This window comes from Xiphophorus hellerii, chromosome 6 (assembly GCF_003331165.1).
Source record: "Xiphophorus hellerii strain 12219 chromosome 6, Xiphophorus_hellerii-4.1, whole genome shotgun sequence".
Taxonomy (NCBI): domain Eukaryota; kingdom Metazoa; phylum Chordata; class Actinopteri; order Cyprinodontiformes; family Poeciliidae; genus Xiphophorus; species Xiphophorus hellerii.
In genome coordinates, this window is record NC_045677.1 from 3,962,912 (window position 1) to 3,986,764 (window position 23,853).

Sequence of the window (23,853 nt, forward strand, 5' to 3'; positions counted from 1 at the left end):
TAACACATAATACAATTTGCACTTCAATTTGTCACTAATTGTTTAAAAATAAATACTTGCATTAGATGATATTGTTGAGGGAAAAGTGACGTGGACTACAATTAAATAATACAATTCTCAAGTCTGGTCTGTAAATGTTAACCATAACTGAAAGTGATAGATTTTCAAACAAGTCAAATTATGTTATTAAAACCGAAAATATAATGGCTAAATAACCGAGAGAAATTGCTTATTTCTTGGGTCTTCAAAAAGAAATACAACAAAAATGGGTCACAATCACCTAAATGTATCCTTTACAAGTCAACAATAAAAATACACCTTTTTGGTAAATGCATAGATTAAACAGATTTTTAAAAAGTGGCATGACTACCCCTCCGTTAAAAATTAAAGTAGGATACTTAACTTATTAAATATGTTCCAAAAATTGCAACAATAATCACAAATGACCACGTGTCCCATAATTAAAAATGAAAACATAAGTATTACACTGTTTGTAAATAGGAAACGTATTTTAACAAATCCATATAAAATTGCATTATTAGTTTTATTATTGTGTGCAGCAACACATGATGCACTGCAGCACAGATATAACTAAACAATAAAATCTGGGATTAATTTGATTTGATTTTCACATAATAACCTTGTGTTCATTTTTTTTTAATAAGCCTTTAGTTACTGAATATGAAATATGAAAAATTATGAAATACATGCAACAATAAATATAATAATTTAAAATTTATTTTAGCTATGTAAAAAAAAAAGAAGAAAAAATTCAACAATGTATCATGTTGGGCACTCCATAGTTTTCACATCAGAAAGGAATATTTTTATTAAAGAAGAAACGAAGATAATGTCTGTGGACATACATCCATAGGTATGCCACAAAAGTGAAATTCAAAAATAAAATGTTTAAAAATTCTGTATTTAAAACTGGAATATACGATTTAAATTCATGCTGCTTCCGCTAAGTAGACTTCTTAAAATGAGGCAAAAAAAATAATGAGAGCAGATGGTCACTTTTATTTATCCCTTAATTATTTTTAAACAGTACCGTGTTTAAAAATTCCAGTGCTTTAAACTGGCTCGATGTACAAACGCATCATAACACACACACACAAAAGAACAAAAACAAGAAATGTACATCAGTATTAAAATGCAATATCCCTTTAAGAAGCCAAGAATTTCCAATAGAATTTCAAAGTAAATCCACGTGTTCTTCAAAGACGACCACGACCGGGAAACGAAACGGTGATGGTTCTCCAGCTGGCTTGAGCGCACATAAAACATCCTGAAGTCTTTAGACTCATCAACCACAAACAACAAAGATGGGCCTTTCTTTTCTCCTCTGCAGGTCACAAACACCACTTATATAAAGTCTCTGATGTGAAAAAAAAAACACAACATTTTAGTCCTGAGTGTTTGAAAGGCGTCATAATCCCTGCTTGGCATGCTCAACAAACTGTGAACTCTTCCATCAGTTGTACCTCAAACTCTGGAGCTTTTGGTCCCGATGTGCGACCGTGCAAATTCTACAAAGTCATCTATGAGGACGGGCCAGGCTCCTGTTGGGGAAGAACAAGGCAGAACATGAGGGTTTGCCAAAAAATAATAATAAAAACAGTTGAAAGGATTTTCTATCCGGATCATTGAGTGAGCAGTTTCCCTAACCTTCTTCGTCATAATTCGACATGTCATCTGTGATCATTGTGCTGAAGTCTAATAAGAGATTCCAGGTGTCCTTAGGAATAGATTTCTTGTGGTGCTCCTGTAATCAAATGCACAATATTAGCAATTATGGAGAAAGCTGGTCTAAACAAATTTCTATTTTTTTTTTTCCCATTCGTGTGTTTTTAATGACTTTTCATTTTTAACCCACTGCTTTAGAGAAACTTCACAGATAGTTACATGTATGCGTACACTACTGAGAAACCAGAAACAGGCCAGTCACAATAAATAAATCAATTAATTGCATGGTGAATTAAAACTAACTCAATCCTTTCAAGTTATTGTTTTCTTTTTCTCTTTCTCTGTCTCTCTAACAAAAGCTGGATGACAAAAGTCTTCAGTCTGGTGCTTTGGTCTCAACTTCCCTTTTTTTGAAAGACAGTTCTGTTTACAGAGACTTCATCATCCAATATATTTGTCATTTAAGCTGTTTTATTTATTTTGGATATTTAAAATGTCTTCCAGTTCTGCTATAAACTGGAAGACATTCCAGTTTGGTTGTTAAAAGATAAAGCAAATTTAATTCATGTTACCGTATTTTTATGTACCTTACTTTGTACTTTTTTGAATAAAAATATAAATAAAATAAAAAAAGTCCATTAATATTTCAATTGTATTGATCTATGAGAACGTTTTTATGCCATTATTACTTGAAATTGTTCTCAAAACAGCAATATAAATGTTTATCACAATAACCTCGGGGACAATTTATCGTCGAGCAAAATTTGTTACTGTGATGGAAGTAACAAGAAGTAGACAGCAAATGACAAAATATGATTTTTCTCCCCACTTTGTGAAAGATAAATTCAAGCTTACTGTGCCAACAAAGATATGAAAATGCCATTAACAGCCAATTAATGTTTAAACAAATACAGTTGATATTTACATTTTTGATCGACATTAACTCAAACTAAACTTTCCGTTTAATATGAGCAAGAACTAAGAAATTTACTTCCTATTTGCTAAACTACTTGAATATGTATTGAAATTTTCCTCAAATTCATAAGTTTCTAAATGTGTCCTCAGTATTTGCACTATTAAAAATAAAAATATTACATATACGTTACGTCGCTCAATCAAGACTTTTCAGCTCTGTCCACTAATTTTCTACTAGATTAAGATTACAGACTTTGATAGACACCCCAAAAATATTGGCTTTATGTTCTAGATCAGCCCTTGATACACCAAAACATCCCTACAGTGTGATGCTGCCACATCCATGTTTCAGTTTGACACCGTGTTCACAGGCTTGCAAAGTCAAGTAACTATGTTGCCTTCAGTTGTTTTTAAAATATATATCAAATATAAGTTAAAAGAATTTTGACTTTGATACTTAACACCTTGAAATTGGGCCTCTGTCTCTTTAAAAACTCCTGCGCTTGCTGAAACTCCGCCTTCAGGAACTCATCACAACATGGCTCCTCTGTTTACTCTTTAGCAACGTTTTTAAAAGCATTTCACTGGAAAGTAGCTCTTATACTGAGCTCAGATGTTCCACCAGCTGTTTGCTAATTGCTGCTGGCTAGTCTGAAGGAGCTGTGAGGCAGAAGCTGCAAAGCTTGGGAACTGCAGCTCAAAGAAGGAGCTTTGTCTCGAGAGTTGGGCTATGTCCATCCAGCTGAGTGGTTGCCATGGGAGATTAAAGGATTTCTCAAACATGCAAGAAAGAATTAAGGCAACACTCCAGAATGTTTTTGATGAGGGAATAACATTATAACATGATAAAAAGCTCAACAGAGTCAAATTAGCATAAATTCTGTACAATGTCAGCCGACATTAAGAACAAGCTAGGTAGATATGATTATTAAACCTTTGTTCCTGATGCATAGCCAGGCATGAACAATTGACATCAGAAATGTCCTGATAAACAACTTTGTCAGCTGACCTCGTTTACAGACGAGACTCTTCCTGTTTCGGCGAGTCCACTCCTGTCTGGACAGAACAGGCAGCTTCTGATGATTCATTTTGCCAGATTGTGCGATAAGCTTTCAAAAAAACATTAAGGTACGTTCCTTTCGCAACTGGCAGGAATGTGTACTGAGACTGGGAGTCCTGTTATCTGCAGAAACTGGGTAAAGAGAACTGGAGCTTGTGTGAGGGGAAAAAAATCCCTCATTTTCAAATGTCCAAAGAAAAAAACCAAAACAACTTGAAATCCAGCAACTTTGCAAATTATTCATACCTGATGAAATGTTTCAACTTTTCACAAACTTCAATGTGTTTAATAAGGGTTTTAAACTACGGACCGACACAAAGTAGCAAATAAAAGTGTGCAAAAAGGGTTTCTATGTATGTATTAATCTGGAAAGTGTGGCACATAATTACAGGTCCAGGTTGTTTGGGTTATGTGTCTACCAGCTTTGTTCATCAGGAGACTAAAGTGGCTGCTCATTTCGTTATAAAATAGCAAGTCCCTGCCGTAGACAAACACACCTACAGCATGATGCTGCCACCACTATGGTTCAGCACTGGCAGAGTGTGCTGAGGACCAACTTGAGGTGATCTGTTGCATAAAACTACAGTTTTCTGGCTGAAATCGATTATCGAAAAGCCCGACCTGCCGATTTTTTGGGGATGAAAAGTCGACAAATATAACGACAGTGTGATCTGGCAACACTGGTGTGACAATTGTAAATGTTTAAAATATATCTATATTAAAAAGAGGAAGAAAAAAAAACAAATCAATGTCGATTTACAGGTCAGTCAGTTTATTTTTGCACCCCTAATAAAATCTTAATACATTTGATCAAACATTATATTAAGCTCTTCAGCTCTGCACTCCTTTAGCTTACTTTTTGTTAGAATTATTCTTTTGTGTGTGTGTGTTTTTTCACTTTAAGAGAACATCTCCAGCTAGATGTATATCAGAATTTCAACTTACAAGTAAGAACTGGTTCCACAAATCCAAGAACTTGAATCTCCTAGCCAGGACTAAATTCCAGTATGCAATCGCCATATCTAGATCTGTGATGAAAACCAGCAGGAGGTCAGTAGAACTGAGGCGGAGAAAACAAACATGCTGGGACGCAGGCGATTCTTACCCAATCCCTTCTGACCAGGATTCTTGGCAAAATCAAATGTAAACTGGTAAAAGCCTTTAAATTTGCCCTGGTCCTTTAACTCCTGCTCCATCTTTGGCAGCTGAGATTTCAGCTTCTCTGTGCTGTCACACCTTTGAAAGAACAGAAAGGGTTTGTTTCACCAACAGCGTTTCCATTACAAATGTGCACAAAATTTTGTCGATATTCCGCTAATGTCGGAAAAGAAAAACCTAATAATTTCGCAATTGCGGTATTTACATTAAATAAGAGATGCAGTTAAAATCACACGAATAAGTTTGTTCAACTGATACGTTATTAAAAATTATGCCTCCTATCATTTCCTGTCATCGTCTTCGTTTTTTTCGCCAGTCGCAACATCCAATTGTGTATCCCGACATGTCATGTGATAAACGTGATGCAAAAAAAATGTGTTTCTGTTGAAATACACAACTTTTAACAAAGCCAAAAAACTCATTCCAAAGCAAAAACGTCAGGCTTTCCCCCAGTATATTATAAGCCTGGCGGGGCACCAGGCTTTACATGCACCCCCAATAGGCTAGATGAAACATTTTTTGGACAAATGTTTTCCTGCAACAGATAATTGTCTAGCCAGATTTTCAAATTTCCTCTGAACTATAAACATTTTTACTCAAAAACATGGAGGATTGGAACATTGGGGCCCCTACCTCCAGGCTTTCTGGTGAATCCTTGAAATTTGTATCAAAAGACGTGATTTTGTTTTTTTTAATTGCCATGAAAATTTATTTTCAGAATTCCAATTTGCATGATTTTAAGATCAATGGAAACGCAGCTTTTGTTTCGTGGACAAACGCTTCACAAAAGGATCCCCCCCCCCAATTAAATAACAAAATGCTCTCACCCCAGTTCGGTCATGCCGTCCATGAACTCCTGTTTGGAAAATTCGCACTGTGTTGCTGCTCTGAACTTCCACGCTATGAGGAGGACACTTATACTGGCTGGATTCAGACCCAGGTCATCGCAGAACAGCTGGATCCCGTCAACGCCTATTTTGTTGTGATCGTGAGGTTCTAAAATCAGGAATGGAAAAATGTGGAATTACTTCATAGCTGAGTAGAAGTATATGGTTCTGAATTTGACCATTGTTTTGCTAAAGGCATACAGCAGTTTAATACAAAAAAAAACTAACTTGATCAACATCAATGTTCACAGTTATTATAATACAGCATCTGAAAGGAATGCTCAATGCTTTCTGCCACTGCAAAAAAAAAAGACTAAGAATTGGTAAACTAGTTTTTAATAAATTCCATTGAGTTGAATTACAAAAACGACAAGGTTAATACATTGTTGCACCTAAAATGAACTTACTACACCGCAAAATGTTTTGAACACTGAACCAATTTCAATCACCAGGTAATATTTAGTTTGCCAAATAATTCTTTCCTCATTCATTTTGAACTATTTTCCCACCTGAATCAAATGAATGTCTCGTTACCAGACATCTGCTGAACTCAATGACAGAAATTCGATCGTTCTGTGAATGACCACAAAGTTGAGTTGCAGAAACAATACCTGGTTGGGATGGGGTCTGAAAGACACCATGTCGATTGGTTCAAGACTCAGAGGTTAAAGGGATAGAAATAACCAAAACACAGATGAGGTCCTGTTGTTATTGTTAAAACTTCAGACATATCAATGTCAACTAACAGAACAAGGTCGGCCAGAAGATTTTTCTTTTGTCACAAACCAATTCATGTCTGGAAATGCTAAACGTTTAAAGAAGATTGATGCTCTTGTTCCTTTTATCAGTGACTGTGAAAATGGATTAAATTGAAACCGTCATCTTCAGGTGGCACCAAACACCAACACAGGATAATGAACACCACTTTCGCCCAATCTTCTGCGAGATATGTTGTGTATCTGACTGAACTGAGCTAAACCAGCATTCTTTTTTGGGAAGGGGGTTTGGGGGGTGGTTGTTTCCATGAGTTTTCATATTCAAGATTCACCCCAGAAAACTTGCTAAGCCCGGTGATTGGGCGCTAGGGCAGTCATTTTTCTTTAGTTAAATTTTTTTTTAAAGTTGACAGGAAATTTGAAAATATCACTTGATAATTATCTATTATTGAAAGATTGGAATATTAATACCTGAACACCAACTAAAGTCATAAAAAAATGCAAACATTTTAAAAAGTCTTAAATAAATAAGCAATTTATTTGCTCAACAGTAGCTGTGGGGGCACAAGTAAAGCCTGGTGGCCTGCCAGGCTTATAATACACTGGGGGAAACCCAACATCTTGTTTACCTCTGTATCTGTTGAACAGCTGCTCCAGCCTCTTCTTGTCCAAGCCCCCCTTAGTATTTGAAACGTAGAGCTCTGGGTTCTGGAAAAACTTGTCCGTGGCAACGTCTAGCTTCCAGTCATTCTGAGACAAGCAGGCCACCGCAGTCTTCTCGTTGGATTGTGTAAAAATGATAAACTGACGAACTTTGTCCTTCTGAAGGGACTTCAGCTTGTTCTGTAGTGAAGAAAAACACAACACACGTAATAATAAACTGCAATTATTAAGTATGTGCAAACGTGTTGGGTTTTTTTTTACGTAAGGCCTCCATATAGCACATGGAACATGAAATTACTACCTTTCATATTTTATGATCACACTTAAACATGACAAAGAAAAAGAAAAACAATTACCTACAATTCCAACATAAGTTCACATTTTTAACTAATGAATATTACATTTAAATAATTAAAAATACATTTGACTTTTGACACATTCAAATGATTGAGACATGCACATGTTTATTAAGTGTACTTACTTCCAATTTTAATTAAAACACACTATAATTCTAAAAGTACCCGGTTACTTGCCATCACACATATATTAACTTTAAGATGGTTCTATTTCTGATTCTAAGGATTAATTGTGGTTTTGGTCCACCATTTGCAGCTACAAAACCTTCAATCAGAGCGAGGAGTTTCCCTAGAGCAAGCTAACTAAACACGGGGGGTTAGGTACTTACCTAACCTAGCGCTAACAAGACGAGCTACATTTGTTTTCGCTATTGTAAGGAGAGGTGCCTTATTGAACCCACTCAAACTACTACTATTCTAATTAGGAACCAAAAAAAGACAGAATTTTCTTGCCATGTTTGTCTCGACCAGACTTTCTTCGTTCCCATCCAGCTAGCAACTGAGATTTTACAAATTGAACTACAAGCCTTTTTCCGGTTGCAAAGTTACGCTTCAAAATAAAAGTGAAACCCCCACGAACGGCCAGTCGTGTCAAATGTGAAACTATATTCATGAGTTGCATTCAACAGTTGGATAGACCTGTTCAACACAGACAATTAAACATCTTATGTTAGTTTTTGTTTTTTAAAAAAAGCTAAACCGATGCAAAACCTTTCGGAAGTGACGTAAGAGCGCAAGTGCGTTCAAGTTATGCTCGGAATACCTAGTTCCGAGTTCCTAGTGAGGGAAGAGAGGTGTAGAGAGAGAAATGGAAGAAAGAGAAATATAGAAATGTTATAATAAAATTATTGGAAAATGGAAGGCGTTCAAGCAGCCTTGTGTTCAACATGGCTGTAGCGAACATAAAATGTACGCTAACAGTTCTAACAGTTCACTTTTATTTCTACCAGTAGTTAGTATTACAAATTACCACCTACATCGCAACCTATGGTTTCCGACTTGCTTTTATTTGTTATTATTTTTTAATTTTCCCACCAGTAGCTCGAATGCGCCGTACCGGGTGTGACGCACTTCTCCGTTCCCTTTCGAGGGAACGTGAACGCAGCAAGCAAACTGCTTCCTTGTCCCGTTTGGTTCCTGGATGTTTACAGCGGCTCTCCGGCGGTTTCGAGAGAAATGGAGATCTTACAGACACCGCTTCGTGCCCTGGGTTGTGTTTAACCTGTCGAAGAATGAGAAGACCCTGCGGCGGGTGACGGAGCCCTCAGAAGACAAAGTGATCCCAGATGAGCAGGTCTCGCAGAGCCTCCTGGGGCTCTCCAGAGCCCTCCTCAGGAACAGCGGGGGGCTGCTCCTGGGAGCCCACACGAACTTCCCGCCCCGGTTTCCGCTTCACCGGGAGCAGAACGAAGGAGACGTTCTGTTTCAAACTCTGGGATTCTGCATCGAGAGGAGGCCCAGTTCTTTAGCCTTTGCGGGAACCGGGGTGTTTGTCACCAGAGGAGTCGTACCCAAAGGAGCAACAGTTGCCATGTATCCTGGTACAATTTATCAGCCCTACGAGCCCATCCTCCTTCAGTCCATCAGAAACCCCTTCGTGTTCCGCTGTATTGACGGGGTCCTGGTGGATGGGAATGACAGAGGCATCTCCAGGATGGTGTTCAGGTCGTGCAGTGGCAGGGACAGAATGGGCCCGTACCTGACAAGTGACGCCAGCTGGCTGACGGACAGTCCGCTCAACCCACTGGCCGTGGGTCAGTACGTCAACAACTGCTCCAACGAAAGGCCCGCCAACGTCTGCTACCAGGAGTACGACGTCCCGGACAGCTTTCCCCTGGAGCTCCGCCAGTATCTGCCAAACGTCAACTACAGCCAGCACTGTACCCAGAGACCTCTGCGCTGCGTGGTCCTGGTGTCGCTCAGAGACATAAGAGCAGGAGAGGAACTTTTCTCCAACTACTACACCATTGTGCGCTGAAAATATTCACATTTTCTTACCAAAAATAAATAAATAAAGAGCAAAAAAGCAACACAAAAGCAGGCTTCCCGACATTTTATTAATCCACTGCGATTTCTATTTGACCTCATACTCACTTTGTTTTGTGGTACACTGCAAAAAACACAGAAAATATTACCAAGTAATTTTGGTTTAGTTTCTTGTGCAATTATCGTAGTGCACTTGAAATGAGACAAAACTAACATAAGTAACGTTAAAGCATCAGATGATTGCTTAGAGTCAATAATTCATTAATACTGATATAAATGGAAAATGATTTCACTTATGACATGGGAAAAAAAATGTCTTGTTATAGGCCTAAGTTAAATAATCTGCCAACAGAAGAAGTACTTCTATTCAGCTATACAGCTATTCATGTAAAAACAAGCTACTACATCTTGTTGAAAACTTACTTTTAAGTTAGTTTTGTCTTATTTCAAGTCTATTAATATATGTGCACTAGAAACTAGACCGAAATCATTTGGTAAGATTTTGTTAGCACTGGGAGAAGGCAGAGATCAGTTTTTTCCACAGATTATCTGTCACATCCCATGTCACTATGAATATTTAGATTGTCTAAGTCTAGGTCTGGATATTTGATCACACTTCATAAAGTTCTTTCAAACGGGTTGGTTCATTTAAAGGGGTTGACGTTGTCACCAAACAACGTCAGCGGGTTTGGGTTGAGTTTTAAACATTGTAGAAATTTGCTGCCGCCCCGCTTTATCTATTCCAAAACAAGTTTGGACGTGTTTGGGACGATTTCCCTACTGGGACACACTTTTTCCACATTTTCACACTCTATATGTTTTTTGTTTATTTTGGAGGAACTTGTAGACGTTAGGGACAGTCCTTACATTCTCATTTGTTCCACCCAACTTGTGTGATGCACCAGTAGGATCAAAAGCAGTGAAACACCCCAACAGCTTAAAGCGACCTACACCATGCTTGACAGATAGCAAAGATTTCTTACACTGTAAGTTGTAGCACTGTATTTAACTGGAAAAGCTGCATGCATATGAACCTCATCATGGTTTCACGAACACTCAATTAAACAAAGTCCAAACGAGGTGTAGCGTTTATTACAATGTTGACTTTAATTAAATGAAGTGGATTTATGGTAACTTGTTTGTTTTCATGTAGTTAAACTAAACATTTGAATTAAATAAGTTGAGGGCTTTTAGAGGTAAAAACATTTTTTAAAATGAGCTTAGTCAAATTGAAGTAATGTGACTGGGACTGGCCAGAGAGGTATCCCACAGCAGCAGCAACCAGTCACAGAAACTAGCTTTAAGATGCTTAAGGCTCAAAGGTAGACTCCAAAGCTTCATCTATGTAGTCTTTATAAACTACGTAGTCAGCTCACTGTCAAAGCACTTATTAGGTATTTTTCGGGACGTATTTTTGTGAAACCGTACCATGAGTGAGCTATACATTCATTTTCATGACCATCTCGTTCTAGCTGAGTGTGTAGCCTTGCGTTTGCTCGTGTTTGTTTTTCTGAAAAATGGGCAAAAAAAATCACTGATTTCTGCAAAGGTTTGAGTAGACAGAACCAATAAAAAGCAGAAGGCAAGAGCTGTTTCAGTAAAGAAATTTTCTTTTAAAGAATGTGCTTCTGGAATGTATTGGGGGTTATATGCACAACAATTAATTAGCTTTGGGTGTTGTTTAAATCATTACTGCATGCTCAGATTTACTAAATTAAGTTACGCTCACTGAAATGGCACAGGTTAAGTTACTCAATCACATGAATGAAAACTAAGAAATGGGGCGTGCTGTGGTGGCGTAGGGGATGGCGCAACCCATGTTTGGAGGCCTTGAGTCCTTGTCGTGGGTTCGATTCCGGGACCCGGCGACATTTACCGCATGTCTTTCTCCTTCCCCCTTTCCTGTCAGCCTACTTTCATATAAGGGACACTAGAGCCCACAAAAAGACCTCCTAAAGGGGAGGGGGGGACTAAGAAATGTGCATATATTTTTTTTATGAAAGGAGAATTAGTTAGGTTTTACAATGCTGATGTAAAAGCCTCACACTGACTCCATTAAACACATTTTATTGTGGTTGTGGCTTGGCAGGTCAAACCTCGTCTAGAGTAGGACCCATTCTGTCAACCTCATGTGAAACAACATCAGTCATGATGTTTGGAAGCAATTCAGGAACCACCAGAGTGATTCTAGTCTAAAATAAGATTTACTCTGACAGGTGCTGTCCAAGAAAGAAACGCCTGTTTTAAAATGTCACATCTTCAAAACTGAGTGCCAACAAGACAATGATCCCAAACCCACACCAGAAACTGGTTTTGCAAAGTTGCTGATGGCTACACAAACACCCGTGGTTTCTCTACAACATGCTGCTGGACTTTGGTCTAAATAGTGGAGAGGTGTGTATTCAAGTCTTGATGAGAGAAAATCTAATAGGTCAAAATGGTGATCACCATATTCTTGTTTTCAAGAATCTACGGCTGTGCGTATGTTCTGTTTGCGTCCCAACATTTAAGATTAATCACTAAGACATCATTGTCTGATGATGCTGGATGCGTTCCGACGGAGCAAGAATCCAAAATATTAGAAAGTCTAAGTGCAAGATAGGATAGCGTGATTGTGGTTACATGATATTTAAACAGTGTGTAGCTCTTCCTGAATAAAGGAGCAGAGATTGACCATACAGGTTTCTCTGTACAAATAGTTTGTTTTTGACAATGTCTGGTTTTAAAAATGTGATTTAAACTACTATAAGAACAAAAACCTTTGGATAATTTAGGTATTGCGAAGTTGCGTTATTGCCGCACGTTGATTGTGTCTATTTAAATATCTACACAATATATAATGACAAAATGTTTATTTTGTTCTGAAAGTATTTAATTTCTCCAACTCTTCATCCCTAACAGAAAACTAGCTCTAAAATTATTGCACAACCTCGTCACGCCGAGTTTTGACCTGTCAGAGATGCTGTAGCAGTCGATGCACTACCTATTACTGCATTATCCTTCCGCTGAGAAATATAGTCTGTACATTTTAAAATATATTATCACTTAATAAAATATTTATTTTGATATTATGCTATCATACAAAGTTAACGGTGGTAAATGCAATAATTCAGTTAATTGCCACTATTTTTCCAATAAAACTGGGCATAAGAAATGTCAGCGAAAATAGTCCAGCCGCATTAAATGCAGTTGGCATCGCCATCAGCGATCTTTTCAGTCGCATGCTGAAGTGGTGAACGGATCATGTCTAGCGATTCTGCTGATTACAACAGGTAAAGAGCTACATTTGGAGATTTTCCCGAGACATAAACTAATATTTTACTGTACCCGAACGGCCGGAAGTGTTCAGTAAGTTGCCTGACAACGTATTAGTTTATATCGAGTCAGTTAGGCCCAACTGCTTTTGGAGTGATTTGGTTGCTAGCTTAGCAGTTAGCCGCAGTGAAACACTAGTGCTATACATTAACGTTATGGTTATTTGGATTAGTCGTTGTGGTTTTTAATTAACGTGAGCTACTGTTAACACTCGTCTTCCCTTACATAGAAGTTTTATTTATTTCTTTATTAAAGTGGCGGCTGCTTGCAAGGGGAACCGCTGGCCCAGGATGCTTCTCGGCCTAGCTAGTAGAAGCCACCATTGCCCGTACAGGCCCAATTATCCGACATATTGGCCATCAGCGATACAGGCGCGCACACGGAACTCCATGTTGAAAAAACGTGGAACACACCCGAATTGGGGCTTGTGACTCTCTTTCTCCCGGGGTTAAACGAACCCTTCTGAGGTTATATAACCAAAAACTTTTCGGGCAGGTAGCAAGACGGCCGGCTCGTGGAATTTGACACGTGCGCCCACTGAGGCTCCGGGCTGTGGTAACGAGATACTCTGGGCGTGACCCGAACCGCTCCGGGCACACTCACTACACGTGCAATATGGGGTTTTTTCACTTAATGTGGCAGAGCCTCATTTCCCAGGGCTGCTTCCCCTCAATGCCTTATAGTTTACAATTCAGCTAGTGGCTAAATTGTTCCACTGAAAAATTCGACACTGGTTCCAGAAGTATATAACCTTACAGGTTTCTTAAACATAAGCTTGTATAACAGTTGTTAACCTGTTTAAATGTACGGAGTTGTTTTGCTATGCAGTAGCACAAAATGTACTTTAGAGCACATATGTGCCAGAAAGTGGTAGATCTGGGGATTTTTCTGATTCTTTCAAATGTTTCCACAGTAAATATTCATGCAACCTTTGTTTTTAACATGAGAGCGTATACTCTGTTGCTCGATCAGTCTGATATTGAATAAAAGGATTAGGGGCATACTTTATATATTAACAGGTGGGATTAATTTTCAGTTGTGTTCAAAACACAACACATTTTTGTCACTGGTACGTTAGAACAAACATTAAATCAAAATGGATAGAATTGGAATCTGTATAGGTGAAAAACCCTGATCAGTTAATTTCCATGGAAAAATATAAGATATTTACTTTGGAAGTGCAAAATTTAAAGTGTACTTGTGGAAAAAATATTACTAGTTTCCCTCTGCTTTTCCAATACTTTACGTAAACTGACACGTTGTACCCCTTTAAACAAAAAGATCCAAAATTGAGGGCCAGAGAGTAAAATGAGATGTTAAAACAGATAAAAAATGAGGGCTTCCTGTAGGAATTTCTTTTTTTTTTTTTTAAATGGTGTGGGTGAGGTTACTGAACATGTCTGAAACCTTACGCATAATGGCCAAACTATCAGTTACTTTACTGTTGTTCAGCCTCCTAAAAATGATGGCCTAAATCTTTCTTTATTATGCCTAAGTCATCTTTTGGCAAAAGATGACGTGGGCCATTATTTTAAGAAGGTGACAATATGTTAAAGTTGGCGTCGTTTTCACATACTTTGACTAAAAATGCCTTCAACTCAACCTTCCTTAGGTACATTTCTTTCCCTTTACCTCGAACTGTCTAGTTTTACTTCACTCTCGACAGAGGCGCAGCGCACAGGAGCCGGCTGTGTTGGTTTTGCTTTATATTTTAGCATATTCTAAAACGAACTTCATTCTGAAGGTGTGCAATGATCAATCGCATGTGGGGGAATCTCTGAGAATGTGATAAGGCTGCTTACCTGAGCGACGTATAAGCAAGACATTCATCAGGTTTGTTTTCTTCCCAAACAGCTCAAGAGATAGAGACCATGGGGGGCCAGAAGGAATGGAGCCTGATGGTGTCATCGAGGTGAATCCAAAACACGATTTCTTCATTCCACTTTTAATGTAGGGACACATAATGCCTTCAGACATTTTCAATTTTCTTTTCTTTTTTTTCTTTCTTTCTTTCTTTCCAATCCAGAGCAACTGGAATGAGATTACAGACAATTTCGATGATATGAACCTGAAGGAGTCTCTTCTCAGGGGAATATACGCGTATGGTTTTGAAAAGCCGTCTGCCATTCAGCAGAGGGCCATCATCCCGTGCATCAAAGGTACAGGCATCAAGCTGGACACAGGGGCAGCGCCTTGTGATTGAGTGAAGTGATGCTTAACCATCTTTCGGGACTTACCCAACAAATGGGGATACTTTTTATTACCTTACTGATCACTCAATGTCATCCGATTTAACGCTGACTTCTGTAGTTGTGCCTCTGTGTTGTGTGAGGATGCTCTATGAAGGGATATTAAATGTGTTTCCTCACCGTTAGGCTACGATGTCATTGCCCAAGCCCAGTCAGGAACGGGCAAGACAGCCACGTTTGCCATCTCTATCTTGCAGCAGCTGGACATTGAGCAGAAGGAGACTCAGGCTCTGGTGTTGGCTCCCACCAGAGAGCTGGCTCAGCAGGTATGCTGTTCCTGAGGTCATGTGACCTCAACAGTGTCTCAGACCTAGGCAGCATACTGAGGACACTGTTCAGATGCGAAGGTACCATCTTTTATGGATTTGTCACAAATTTCAGAACGTTTTTTTTGTTTGTTTGTTGTTGTGGTTTTGTTTTTTAAGAAGATCTTTGTGTGACTTGGTGTAGTCTCTGTCCATGGCTACATCGGCCTGAAAGATCATTTGGCTGAGTTTCTTTGTGTCTGTGGAGAGCTTGAGTGATGTGATGGTATACCATCTTTCGGGACTGACTCTTGAGATGGAGAGTTCCTTTCTGACTTACTGATCACTGAGCAGATGTTGCGAACTCGTCTGGACCGCCGGTCCACACTCGGCCGTCCTGAACCCGTGCTCGTCTCTCTCCTCCGCAGATCCAGAAGGTCATTCTGGCTCTGGGTGACTACATGGGGGCGACCTGCCACGCCTGCATCGGAGGCACCAACCTCCGCAGTGAAATTCAGAAACTCCAGGCCGAGGCCCCTCACATAGTGGTGGGTACGCCGGGCCGCGTGTACGACATGCTCAACAGGAGGCATCTGTGTAAGCAACGCAGCCTGTAGCATTGTTGATTTTTGGCCTCTGATTGAGCACATTTTAACTGTTTTTATTTTATCCTTCAGCTCCAAAATGGATCAAGATGTTTGTTCTGGATGAAGCTGATGAGATGTTGAGTCGAGGGTTTAAGGATCAGATCTATGAGATCTTCCAGAAGCTCAGCACAAACATTCAAGTATATAACTCCAGATTTTATTCTGTTTGTTCATAACTTGTCCATGTTTGCTTCTCCTTGATCCACCTGTCCTTTCATTCACTTCATATCCAGGTTTAACTAGAGTTGGGTGATGAGGCTTAAAAGTAAAATTAGATTATTTTTTTGCTCTTTGTTTTCTAAAAAAAAAAAAACAACAAATGACATTTTCAGAAAGTGGCCTTCATTTCAAACATCCCTTTGAGTTGTATGATGGAGTGTCAGGGCCTGGTTACAAAAACTTTTTAATTATGAGAATATAGACACAATATTAGAAAGATGGAAAATGTTTACCTTATGAGAAAAGTGTTTTACTGAGGGGGAAAAAGGCTTAGTTTGCACTTTTTGCCCCCATCAACATAGATTCAGTTTGCACAATTGTTTCAAAGTTGGCTACTGCTAACTTGATGATGATGATAAAAGATGCATATTGTTTTTGTAAAACTGATTCCAAAGTAAATCATTAAAATTTTTTGTTCTTCTTGTTGGAGTTCTCGTACAATTACAGCTTTATTCTTGCAATTAAAAAAAAAAATTCTTACCTCGACCCTAATGTTCAGTTAACCTGAATTTAAAGTCCAAATAAATAGACTCAAGAAGTGCTTTGTGGGGGGAAAATCCAGATTTTTCAAAAACTAAATCTTGAACAAAGCAAAAAATTTGATACATTGACAAAATCAGTTTATCGCCCAGCTCTGAGTTCAACCCTCCTCATCTTTGCTCTTTCAGTTGTTTTTTTTAAAGAATTTATCTTTAAAATGATCTGTGTTGTAATTGCCATAAATTCAGTTTTATTGTTTACGTTTGGTAAAAATTGACCAGAAATTGAAGTCAGGAAGCCTTCTGCATCTACAGAAGTCTGCTGTAATTGTGTGACCCAGTCGATCTGTTTCACGTAATAATGCCAGCAGAGTTTCACGCAGAAGGAGATCATCGCGCACCGAACCGCCAACGAGACGCAGCCGAACCTCTTTCTTAATGTTCATTGGCTGCGGTCTCGAGGTGAAGTGCTACAGCCAATCGTCTTCGTCGCCTCCACTCTTAACGCTTCCTCCCTCTCCAGGTGGTCCTGCTCTCCGCCACCATGCCCGCTGATGTGTTGGAGGTGACCAAGAAGTTCATGCGCGACCCCGTCCGCATCTTGGTGAAGAAGGAGGAGCTTACCCTGGAGGGTATCAAGCAGTTCTACATTAACGTGGAGAGAGAGGTTGGTTTGCACGTCCACCCTCTATTCCACCCAGTCCACCGCTTCTCTCCAAAGCACCCTGCTGAAACCGCGCGAGCCGACCCGGCCCGGCCGGGTTCGGCTCCTGCGGCCGTGTAAGCATGGGTACACCAGGGAAGGAGACTAAAGTTCACGGGGTCGCACACGAGGCTGGGAGGGACCGCTTTCTTAATGTCCGCTCTCCTCAGTCTCAAGATCCTGTGTTACACATCCTGTGTGTGTTTTAATTAGGACTGGACAGTGAATCAGTCGTATGGTGATGCACTGGGGCTGGACGATGGGACTGAAAAACTCGATCAATATCAATAATTATTGATTAGTTTTGGTTTTTAAGTGTCTGAAATACTGTCCAACTTGTAACTTGTTTTGTCCGCAGTTTTCACTCCACGCTGTTTATTGCTGAAACCTGAAACTGCTGCTGCGCAAGTTGGCATACAGGTTGTTGCTAGGTAACCAAAGAGTGAGTTAGTTGATGCAACCAACTCAGCTTAACTGGCTGTGAGAGGTTGAGCAGCTAAAGCCTTTCTTCTGCCTACATTTTCCAAAATACTTCTCATTCTGAATCTGAATCAATTAACTTTTTTTGTTACCTAGCAACAACCTGGTTTTCCCACCTTGCCTCATAACTGCTTAAATATAAACAGGAGAGATCACGGCACCAGTTTGGCATTATTTCAGATATTTAGAACCAAAAAACCAATCAATAATTATCTACTCACTGATATGAAACGCTTAGTGTTTTTCCGCCATATGGTCCAGGCCTAGTTTAAACCCAGTGTTGCTGCAGCGTCAGGCTGTGACCTGTCAGGGTAACGGACATCCGTTCTGTCCGTCTGTAGGAGTGGAAGCTGGACACTCTGTGTGATCTGTATGAGACTCTGACCATCACCCAGGCGGTCATCTTCCTCAACACCAGGAGAAAAGTCGACTGGCTGACTGAGAAGATGCACGCTAGGGACTTCACAGTATCTGCTCTGGTATGGCGTCCCGTTAGCCCGTTAGCATGTTGACTTGGTTTTTCCTCAGCTAACCGACTGTTTAATTCACAGCATGGAGACATGGACCAGAAGGAGCGGGATGTAATTATGAGAGAGTTTCGTTCTGGGTCCAGCAGAGTGTTGATCACAACTGACCTTCTGGTTAGTATCAAAATGATAATAAACTTTGTGATTTTTTTTTATTTTATTTTTTATTATCATTCATTTGTTTTTTTTATTCTGAAAAGCAACCCAAATGGTTTAAAATGCTGCAGCAGTCTAAAAATGGCCAAGCAGGTGGAAGGTTGGGGAGATTAAGGCTCGTTCTCCACAGTGGGTTCCGCTGACGTGGGAACCTGCTACTTAAACACGGGCGACATTCTGAAACGTGAACTTTGTTGATCTGTGGGATTTGGTGCTGGTTTCACATGAGCGTGTTCTTTCTAGGCTCGTGGGATCGACGTTCAGCAGGTTTCTCTGGTCATCAACTATGACCTTCCTACAAATCGTGAGAATTACATTCATAGGTGAGACGAAGCAAATCAAGTTCTCCTCATGACATGATTTTATTTGTGTCAAGGTTGCTATTTCAACGATGAAAAATGTTATTTGCACTTTAAATATTAACTATGTATGCTAAAACATTGTCTTTTTGCAGCAATTTCAACTTTTCTTGTAATACAAACAATAATACTTAAAAATTTGAAACTTTTCTGAAAACTAAGGGCCCCAAAATCAGTAATTTTAGGCTGAAATAATCACAAAACACCCTCTCCACATCATGGAGGGACTGTGTTGAGTCGCGTATCTTTGCTGTGGACTAAAACGGCTCCTCGTCGTTCCACAGAATCGGTCGCGGCGGCCGTTTCGGCAGAAAAGGAGTTGCCATCAACTTCGTCACCGAGGAGGACAAGAGGATTCTTCGAGACATCGAGACGTTTTACAACACCACCGTGGAGGAGATGCCCATGAATGTGGCCGACCTGATTTGAGCCCTGAGGTCTATCTTTTTGTTTTTCCTTTTTTTACGCAGTGATAGCGATCGTCCACTTGCATTGTGCTTATATTATTCGAGGGGGAAAAAAAACCAACCAACTTCTCAATGCTAAACCTTGGATCCGATTTTTGGTGTGCGTTAAAAGCGAGGTGACTCATATGGTGGTCCCTCCTGGACAGTTGTAAGTTCTGACCTCGTTGGCCGGCTGGTTGGAGCTACAGAGCCATGGGGCGTGTAAACATTAGGGTCCTTATCAGGTATTTCTTTTCATGTTTAAATAAGATGCGTGTATTCGATGTTCTCCACCGTTTAGTAACCTACTTGTGGACTAAAAGGTATAAGTGCTGTATAAAGTCTGCAAATTATGTTATGCTAACATATGTGCAATGTCTTGTGGGCCTGATTAATAGAGGCACTTGTCATGTTATACTGTAGATTCACTTGCTTTTTTTTTTTTCTTTTGTGAATGTGTTTAATTTAAATGTACCATATATATTTTTTTTAATCCCACATGCTATATCAGAGTTCCTTATAGGTTGGCCATATTTTGCTGCCGTGGTTTTACCCTTAACAGAGTATATTGCCATTTCCACTCCCCACTGACTCCTTTTTTTTTCTCCTCTCCTGAAGTGTATGAATGTCTTAATAAACAGAAATTGCTGTAAGTAAATATATTGTGCTGTCGTTGGTGTCTAGGTCAGTGAATGTGTGAGGGTCATAGATGAGTTTTTTTGGAAGATGAATGTTTTCTAGTTTAGAAACTTGACTGACGGGGGAGTGGTGTAGAGCTCCCTCTGCAGGCGACCAGGAGTAAATCAGAACTGCATTGTGTCTGGAATCTAAAAGTGTGTATTTTTGCTGTATTTTGTTTAGGCAAAAGTATCTTAACTTATGAAAGTAAACCCTAATAAACATTGCATTAGTATTCTATATTTAGTCATTGTAAGTTTGCAGAAAGTTTACATTCTTTAGTGGTAAATGTAACATGGTTAATAAATTTAAAATTCTACAAACTACACAATTATGAATGGGAGTAAATATGATTTAGTAAAATGTGTTAAGACATCCATGCTAATATTTTCGATTGGAATTATACAAATCAACTTTACCTACTTTTACTTGACTTCTGTAGTCGACTATAATTTTTCTACACTTGATCAAAGGCTTAAAAAAATGGTATTGAAGATGAACAGATAATCTTTTCTATCGTGTTTATAGGGTATTCATATTATAGCATTAAACATTTGTAGTTTTTGTAACTACCATAAAACTGGTGTTAAGTAGTTGGGTCATCTGGGCCGAGAACAAGATTCCCATTTGCTTTGATGGCCAAGCAGTGGGAAATGGCGCCCCCCTGTGGCGCGCACAGTAGATGCACTGTAAAATATTCCTGGAGAGTGAAGACGGTTTTTCACTTGGACATAATTCACAAGTTACGACTCTATGCAGAACTAAAGGGATAATTCAGTATTTTTAAAATCCACTGAGCCTTTTTCTTCTCTTACAACCTCATGACTGCATTACCCACAATTCCATTGAACTACCTATATCACAGCATTTGATTTGGACGTTGTGCGCCCTCTTCAGGCAAAGCAATTATTTAGCCTTTTCAACATAGGCTAGAAAGCTTGAAGCTCTTCTTTAGGAACCAAGGGAACAAAACCGTGAAGTTTTAAATGTTAATTTGAACAAATATCTGAACAATTAAATATTATTATCCTTAGGCAGTTAGCATTTTCTTATTGTCATTCAGAAGCTTCAGTGTCATCCAAAGCTCCTGGAAAAAGAAATCGTTTAGATCTAATTTGCTTAAAAGATGTTTAATTTGACACATAAATATAAATCCATCTATATTGACCAATTTGATTCTCATTTATTTTAATAATTTGGTTAAAAAGGGGACAGTTATATACACACACATTATTTTCAAGTCTTAATTTCTTGTAGCTGTGATGCAAAGTCCTCTCAAGGCTGCAGTTATCCCAGCTGCATTCACACCTTTTTCCACCAAACATTTTTTCTTCCACCCAACTTTCTAATGATATACTCGAATACTCTGTAAGCATCCTTCTTTTTTCATGATCTTTTGCTTCTTACCCTCCTTTTGTAAGACAGTGTGCGACAAATCCATGCAATAAATTGGTTTCACTCGAAACCAATTTATTGGGTATTTCAATCAGTCTTGTTTTCAGAGAGCCAAACGAAGGGAGAACGCAAACAAACAGCTGGACTGTTCTGAGTTCATTGATCATGTTGGTTTTGGTGTTTCGTCATTTCCTGTGGGAGAGCAGCCATTTAAAAAGAAGAAAGATGCAGGATGTGGTGAGAAAAGTCTTAATAGCCTGGCAGCAATTAAACCAGTTTTTTATGCAACAATACAGCGTGCGTGATATTTAAAGGAGCAGGAGCCTAGAAGTTTTAAAGGGACAAAGTATCAAAAAATATGTTTTGATAATTGACCTTAAGGAGGCAATATGATGTAAAATCAACTTTTTTTTTTCTTTTCTTTTTTTAGCGTTGCATAATGTTATATTATTCTCTCATCAAAAAACATACCTGGAGTGTTGCTTTGATTGAGAAATCCTTTAATCCCCATGGCAACCGTTCAGCTGTGGGAAACATCTGGGTGGACCCAGCTCCGCCACTGAGGACGAACAGAGCCCCCCCTCCCCAGTGACTCTGATCCTTCAGACTAGCCAGCAGCAATCAGCAAACACCCGGCGGAGCTGAACGTCCGTCGAGCTCATTAAAGGAGCCACTTCTCAGTGCAACTCTGGTAAAAAACATTGTTAAAGGGTTAATAGAGGAGCCGTGTTGTGATGACTTCCTGAAGGTGGAGTTTCAAAAAGAGAAGAGTTTCTTAAAGAGATAGAGGCCCAATTTCAAGAAGCTAAATTGAGAAGTCAAAACAACTGAAGTTAACTTACTTGATTGGATTCTCTGTGGCTGGAAAGCACATAATGTTGCCCCTTTCAGACCTTTTTCAATCAAAACTCATTGAAATACGTGTTAAGAGGAATATTAAGGCCCTTCCTCTACAAAGGGAAACTTAGGATCTGTCTCCTCAGTGTGGTTTTTAGTGGTCTGGAATCTGGTGGCTTATTTTCAGCCTTTCACTTCTGTTCAGTCAGAGGACGCTCTCATGCAGTTCTGGTTCTCTGTGCAGCAACAGACTGGAATGTGTCTGCTTGGGGTTTTTTATGTGATGGATCAGAACGAATGATTGTAAAAGGGAAGAGAAAATGATTCCTTTCTTTCGGTCAATACTACTGACATATTTCATAACCATCATTGCAAACTTTTGCCTGTTCTTTGCAACGGAAGCTCAAGCTTAGTCAGACAATTTTCACAAAAACACTTTATCTTTTTAAACTGATGCTTATCTTACGTTATGTTATTACCTTCAAAGAGATGCTTCTAATTTCCTATCGGAAACAAACTTCCTGAACGAGTCGTGTTTAGCCGAAATGCATCAGAGGAACGAATCATTTTGACACTGTCATTATCCACACTGAGAAGAGTTCTGGATAGACGTGACGCAAAAGGGGGGAATGTAGACATGTTAATAAAATATAAATACTAGTTTGAAAATGCACTCATAGACAAAAGCCTCCAACTACGACACACTGTGAGCTAATGTTGGAAGTTCAGGTTGATTCTTGTAGTTCTGCAACAAACAGGCTGACCAGAGCAGGTTATTACGTGCAGAGAGTTTGCAAAGAGGAAGTTCCATGTCATGCAAAAGGTCTATGAAAATGTGAACATATTTCATAACCAGCTGTTAATAAATACGACAAGGAAGGTCCTTCCCCTTCCCCGACACACGGAAGGGGAAGGACAAAATATGCTCTTTCAAAAAATATGAAAGAGCAAAAACAGCTTCTGACAGATCCACAAATGCAGGACAGAAAGACTCAGTTTTACCAAATTAAAAGAAGTTCATGCCAATAAGAAGTTGTCTGTCCAAAACCTGAAGAAAGAACGGCAGTAAACAAAAGTAAACACTAACCAGAGCAGTAAAAGCAGCAAAGTGACCTCCTCTCCAAAATGGTTTATGGTCATGAAACAATAACTTTGCATTTTCTATCTTCTATGGACATTTGTTACCTCCTGGCAACACATTTATGTGTCGCCAGAAAATATGGAGAGAGAGTGTGTGTGTGTGTGTAGGAGGGGGGGGGGGGGGGGGGGGGGGGGGGGGGGGGGGGGTCTTAGGGAACAAGTTTGTCATTCGACTTTCTCCACCATTGCAGTCAGAAGTTTACATACACCGTCAGTCGTTCCTGGCTTTTCTACTGATGCACTGGATTATTTTATCATCAAAAACTTCACTGATGAAAAACAAAAAAAGCATTACATAAAATTCAATTCAAAAATACTATATTTTTTTTTATCCCAAAAGGAAAATAAATGTCAAAATTCATATCAACTAAGAATCTTCAAAGATTCGTCATGGATTGCGATGCTGTGGGCAAGAAGGATCTCCACTAGCAGTCAATCTTCCAACAAATCTGAGGAAACCTCTGACTCAATTTTATAGAATGCTGCCCCTTTGCTCCCGGACGAGCCCCCATGTTACGGCCCTGGGCCTCATGCGCTGGGTTGCAGGGGTT

At 39.3% G+C, this 23,853-nt stretch overlaps 3 protein-coding genes and 4 non-coding genes across 9 annotated transcripts; 6 read left to right on the plus strand and 1 right to left on the minus strand.

The window, feature by feature from the left end:
• Nucleotides 1-800: 800 nt before the first annotated feature.
• dcun1d1 (DCN1, defective in cullin neddylation 1, domain containing 1 (S. cerevisiae)) lies at nucleotides 801-21,976 on the minus strand. Of its 2 annotated transcripts, none has more exons than XM_032565484.1 (8): nucleotides 21,797-21,976; nucleotides 7,052-7,265; nucleotides 5,647-5,815; nucleotides 4,767-4,897; nucleotides 4,607-4,689; nucleotides 1,669-1,765; nucleotides 1,485-1,562; nucleotides 801-1,378 (listed from the first exon to the last, which is right to left on the minus strand). In XM_032565484.1, exons 1-7 carry the CDS (start codon nucleotides 21,860-21,862, stop codon nucleotides 1,486-1,488), a joined length of 837 nt encoding a protein of 278 aa, XP_032421375.1. In that variant the 5' UTR covers nucleotides 21,863-21,976; the 3' UTR covers nucleotides 801-1,378; nucleotide 1,485. The 2 variants fall into 2 exon arrangements, with proteins under 2 accessions (XP_032421375.1, XP_032421377.1); XM_032565486.1 differs by lacking the exon at nucleotides 21,797-21,976 and adding an exon at nucleotides 7,895-8,157.
• setd9 (SET domain containing 9) lies at nucleotides 8,517-9,478 on the plus strand. The gene has a single exon (XM_032565487.1). The coding sequence runs from the start codon at nucleotides 8,583-8,585 to the stop codon at nucleotides 9,417-9,419; it is 837 nt and encodes a 278-aa protein (XP_032421378.1). The 5' UTR covers nucleotides 8,517-8,582; the 3' UTR covers nucleotides 9,420-9,478.
• eif4a2 (eukaryotic translation initiation factor 4A2) lies at nucleotides 12,584-19,910 on the plus strand. 2 transcript variants are annotated; one of them, XM_032565452.1, is made up of 11 exons: nucleotides 12,584-12,699; nucleotides 14,597-14,654; nucleotides 14,769-14,901; nucleotides 15,118-15,257; nucleotides 15,665-15,833; nucleotides 15,914-16,023; nucleotides 17,105-17,248; nucleotides 18,106-18,243; nucleotides 18,316-18,405; nucleotides 18,691-18,770; nucleotides 19,091-19,910. In XM_032565452.1, exons 1-11 carry the CDS (start codon nucleotides 12,671-12,673, stop codon nucleotides 19,233-19,235), a joined length of 1,236 nt encoding a protein of 411 aa, XP_032421343.1. In that variant the 5' UTR covers nucleotides 12,584-12,670; the 3' UTR covers nucleotides 19,236-19,910. The 2 variants fall into 2 exon arrangements, with proteins under 2 accessions (XP_032421343.1, XP_032421344.1); XM_032565453.1 differs by having other exon boundaries at nucleotides 12,611-12,699; nucleotides 15,189-15,257.
• Nucleotides 14,944-15,020, plus strand: LOC116722370 (small nucleolar RNA SNORD2). Its single transcript, XR_004339757.1, has one exon. It is a non-coding gene; the product is annotated as a small nucleolar RNA SNORD2 (small nucleolar RNA).
• On the plus strand, nucleotides 15,510-15,585 carry LOC116722369 (small nucleolar RNA SNORD2). Its single transcript, XR_004339756.1, has one exon. It is a non-coding gene; the product is annotated as a small nucleolar RNA SNORD2 (small nucleolar RNA).
• On the plus strand, nucleotides 16,880-17,059 carry LOC116722368 (small nucleolar RNA SNORA81). Its single transcript, XR_004339755.1, has one exon. It is a non-coding gene; the product is annotated as a small nucleolar RNA SNORA81 (small nucleolar RNA).
• Nucleotides 17,288-17,477, plus strand: LOC116722367 (small nucleolar RNA SNORA81). Its single transcript, XR_004339754.1, has one exon. It is a non-coding gene; the product is annotated as a small nucleolar RNA SNORA81 (small nucleolar RNA).
• Nucleotides 21,977-23,853: the final 1,877 nt, after the last annotated feature.

Coding starts and splice junctions, on each gene's coding strand:
- setd9 (XM_032565487.1), top strand. CDS start 8,583: ATGTTTACAGCGGCTCTCCGGCGGTTTCGAGAGAAATGGAGATCTTAC.
- eif4a2 (XM_032565452.1), top strand. CDS start 12,671: ATGTCTAGCGATTCTGCTGATTACAACAG. Junction 12,700..14,596: donor GATTCTGCTGATTACAACAG/GTAAAGAGCTAC, acceptor CTTCCCAAACAG/CTCAAGAGATAGAGACCATG. Junction 14,655..14,768: donor AGCCTGATGGTGTCATCGAG/GTGAATCCAAAA, acceptor TTTCCAATCCAG/AGCAACTGGAATGAGATTAC.
- dcun1d1 (XM_032565484.1), bottom strand. CDS start 21,862: ATGTTTCCCACAGCTGAACGGTTGCCATGGGGATTAAAGGATTTCTCA. Junction 5,816..7,051: donor GCTGTTCAACAGATACAGAG/GTAAACAAGATG, acceptor TCCTGATTTTAG/AACCTCACGATCACAACAAA. Junction 1,563..1,668: donor GTCGAATTATGACGAAGAAG/GTTAGGGAAACT, acceptor CTTCCCCAACAG/GAGCCTGGCCCGTCCTCATA.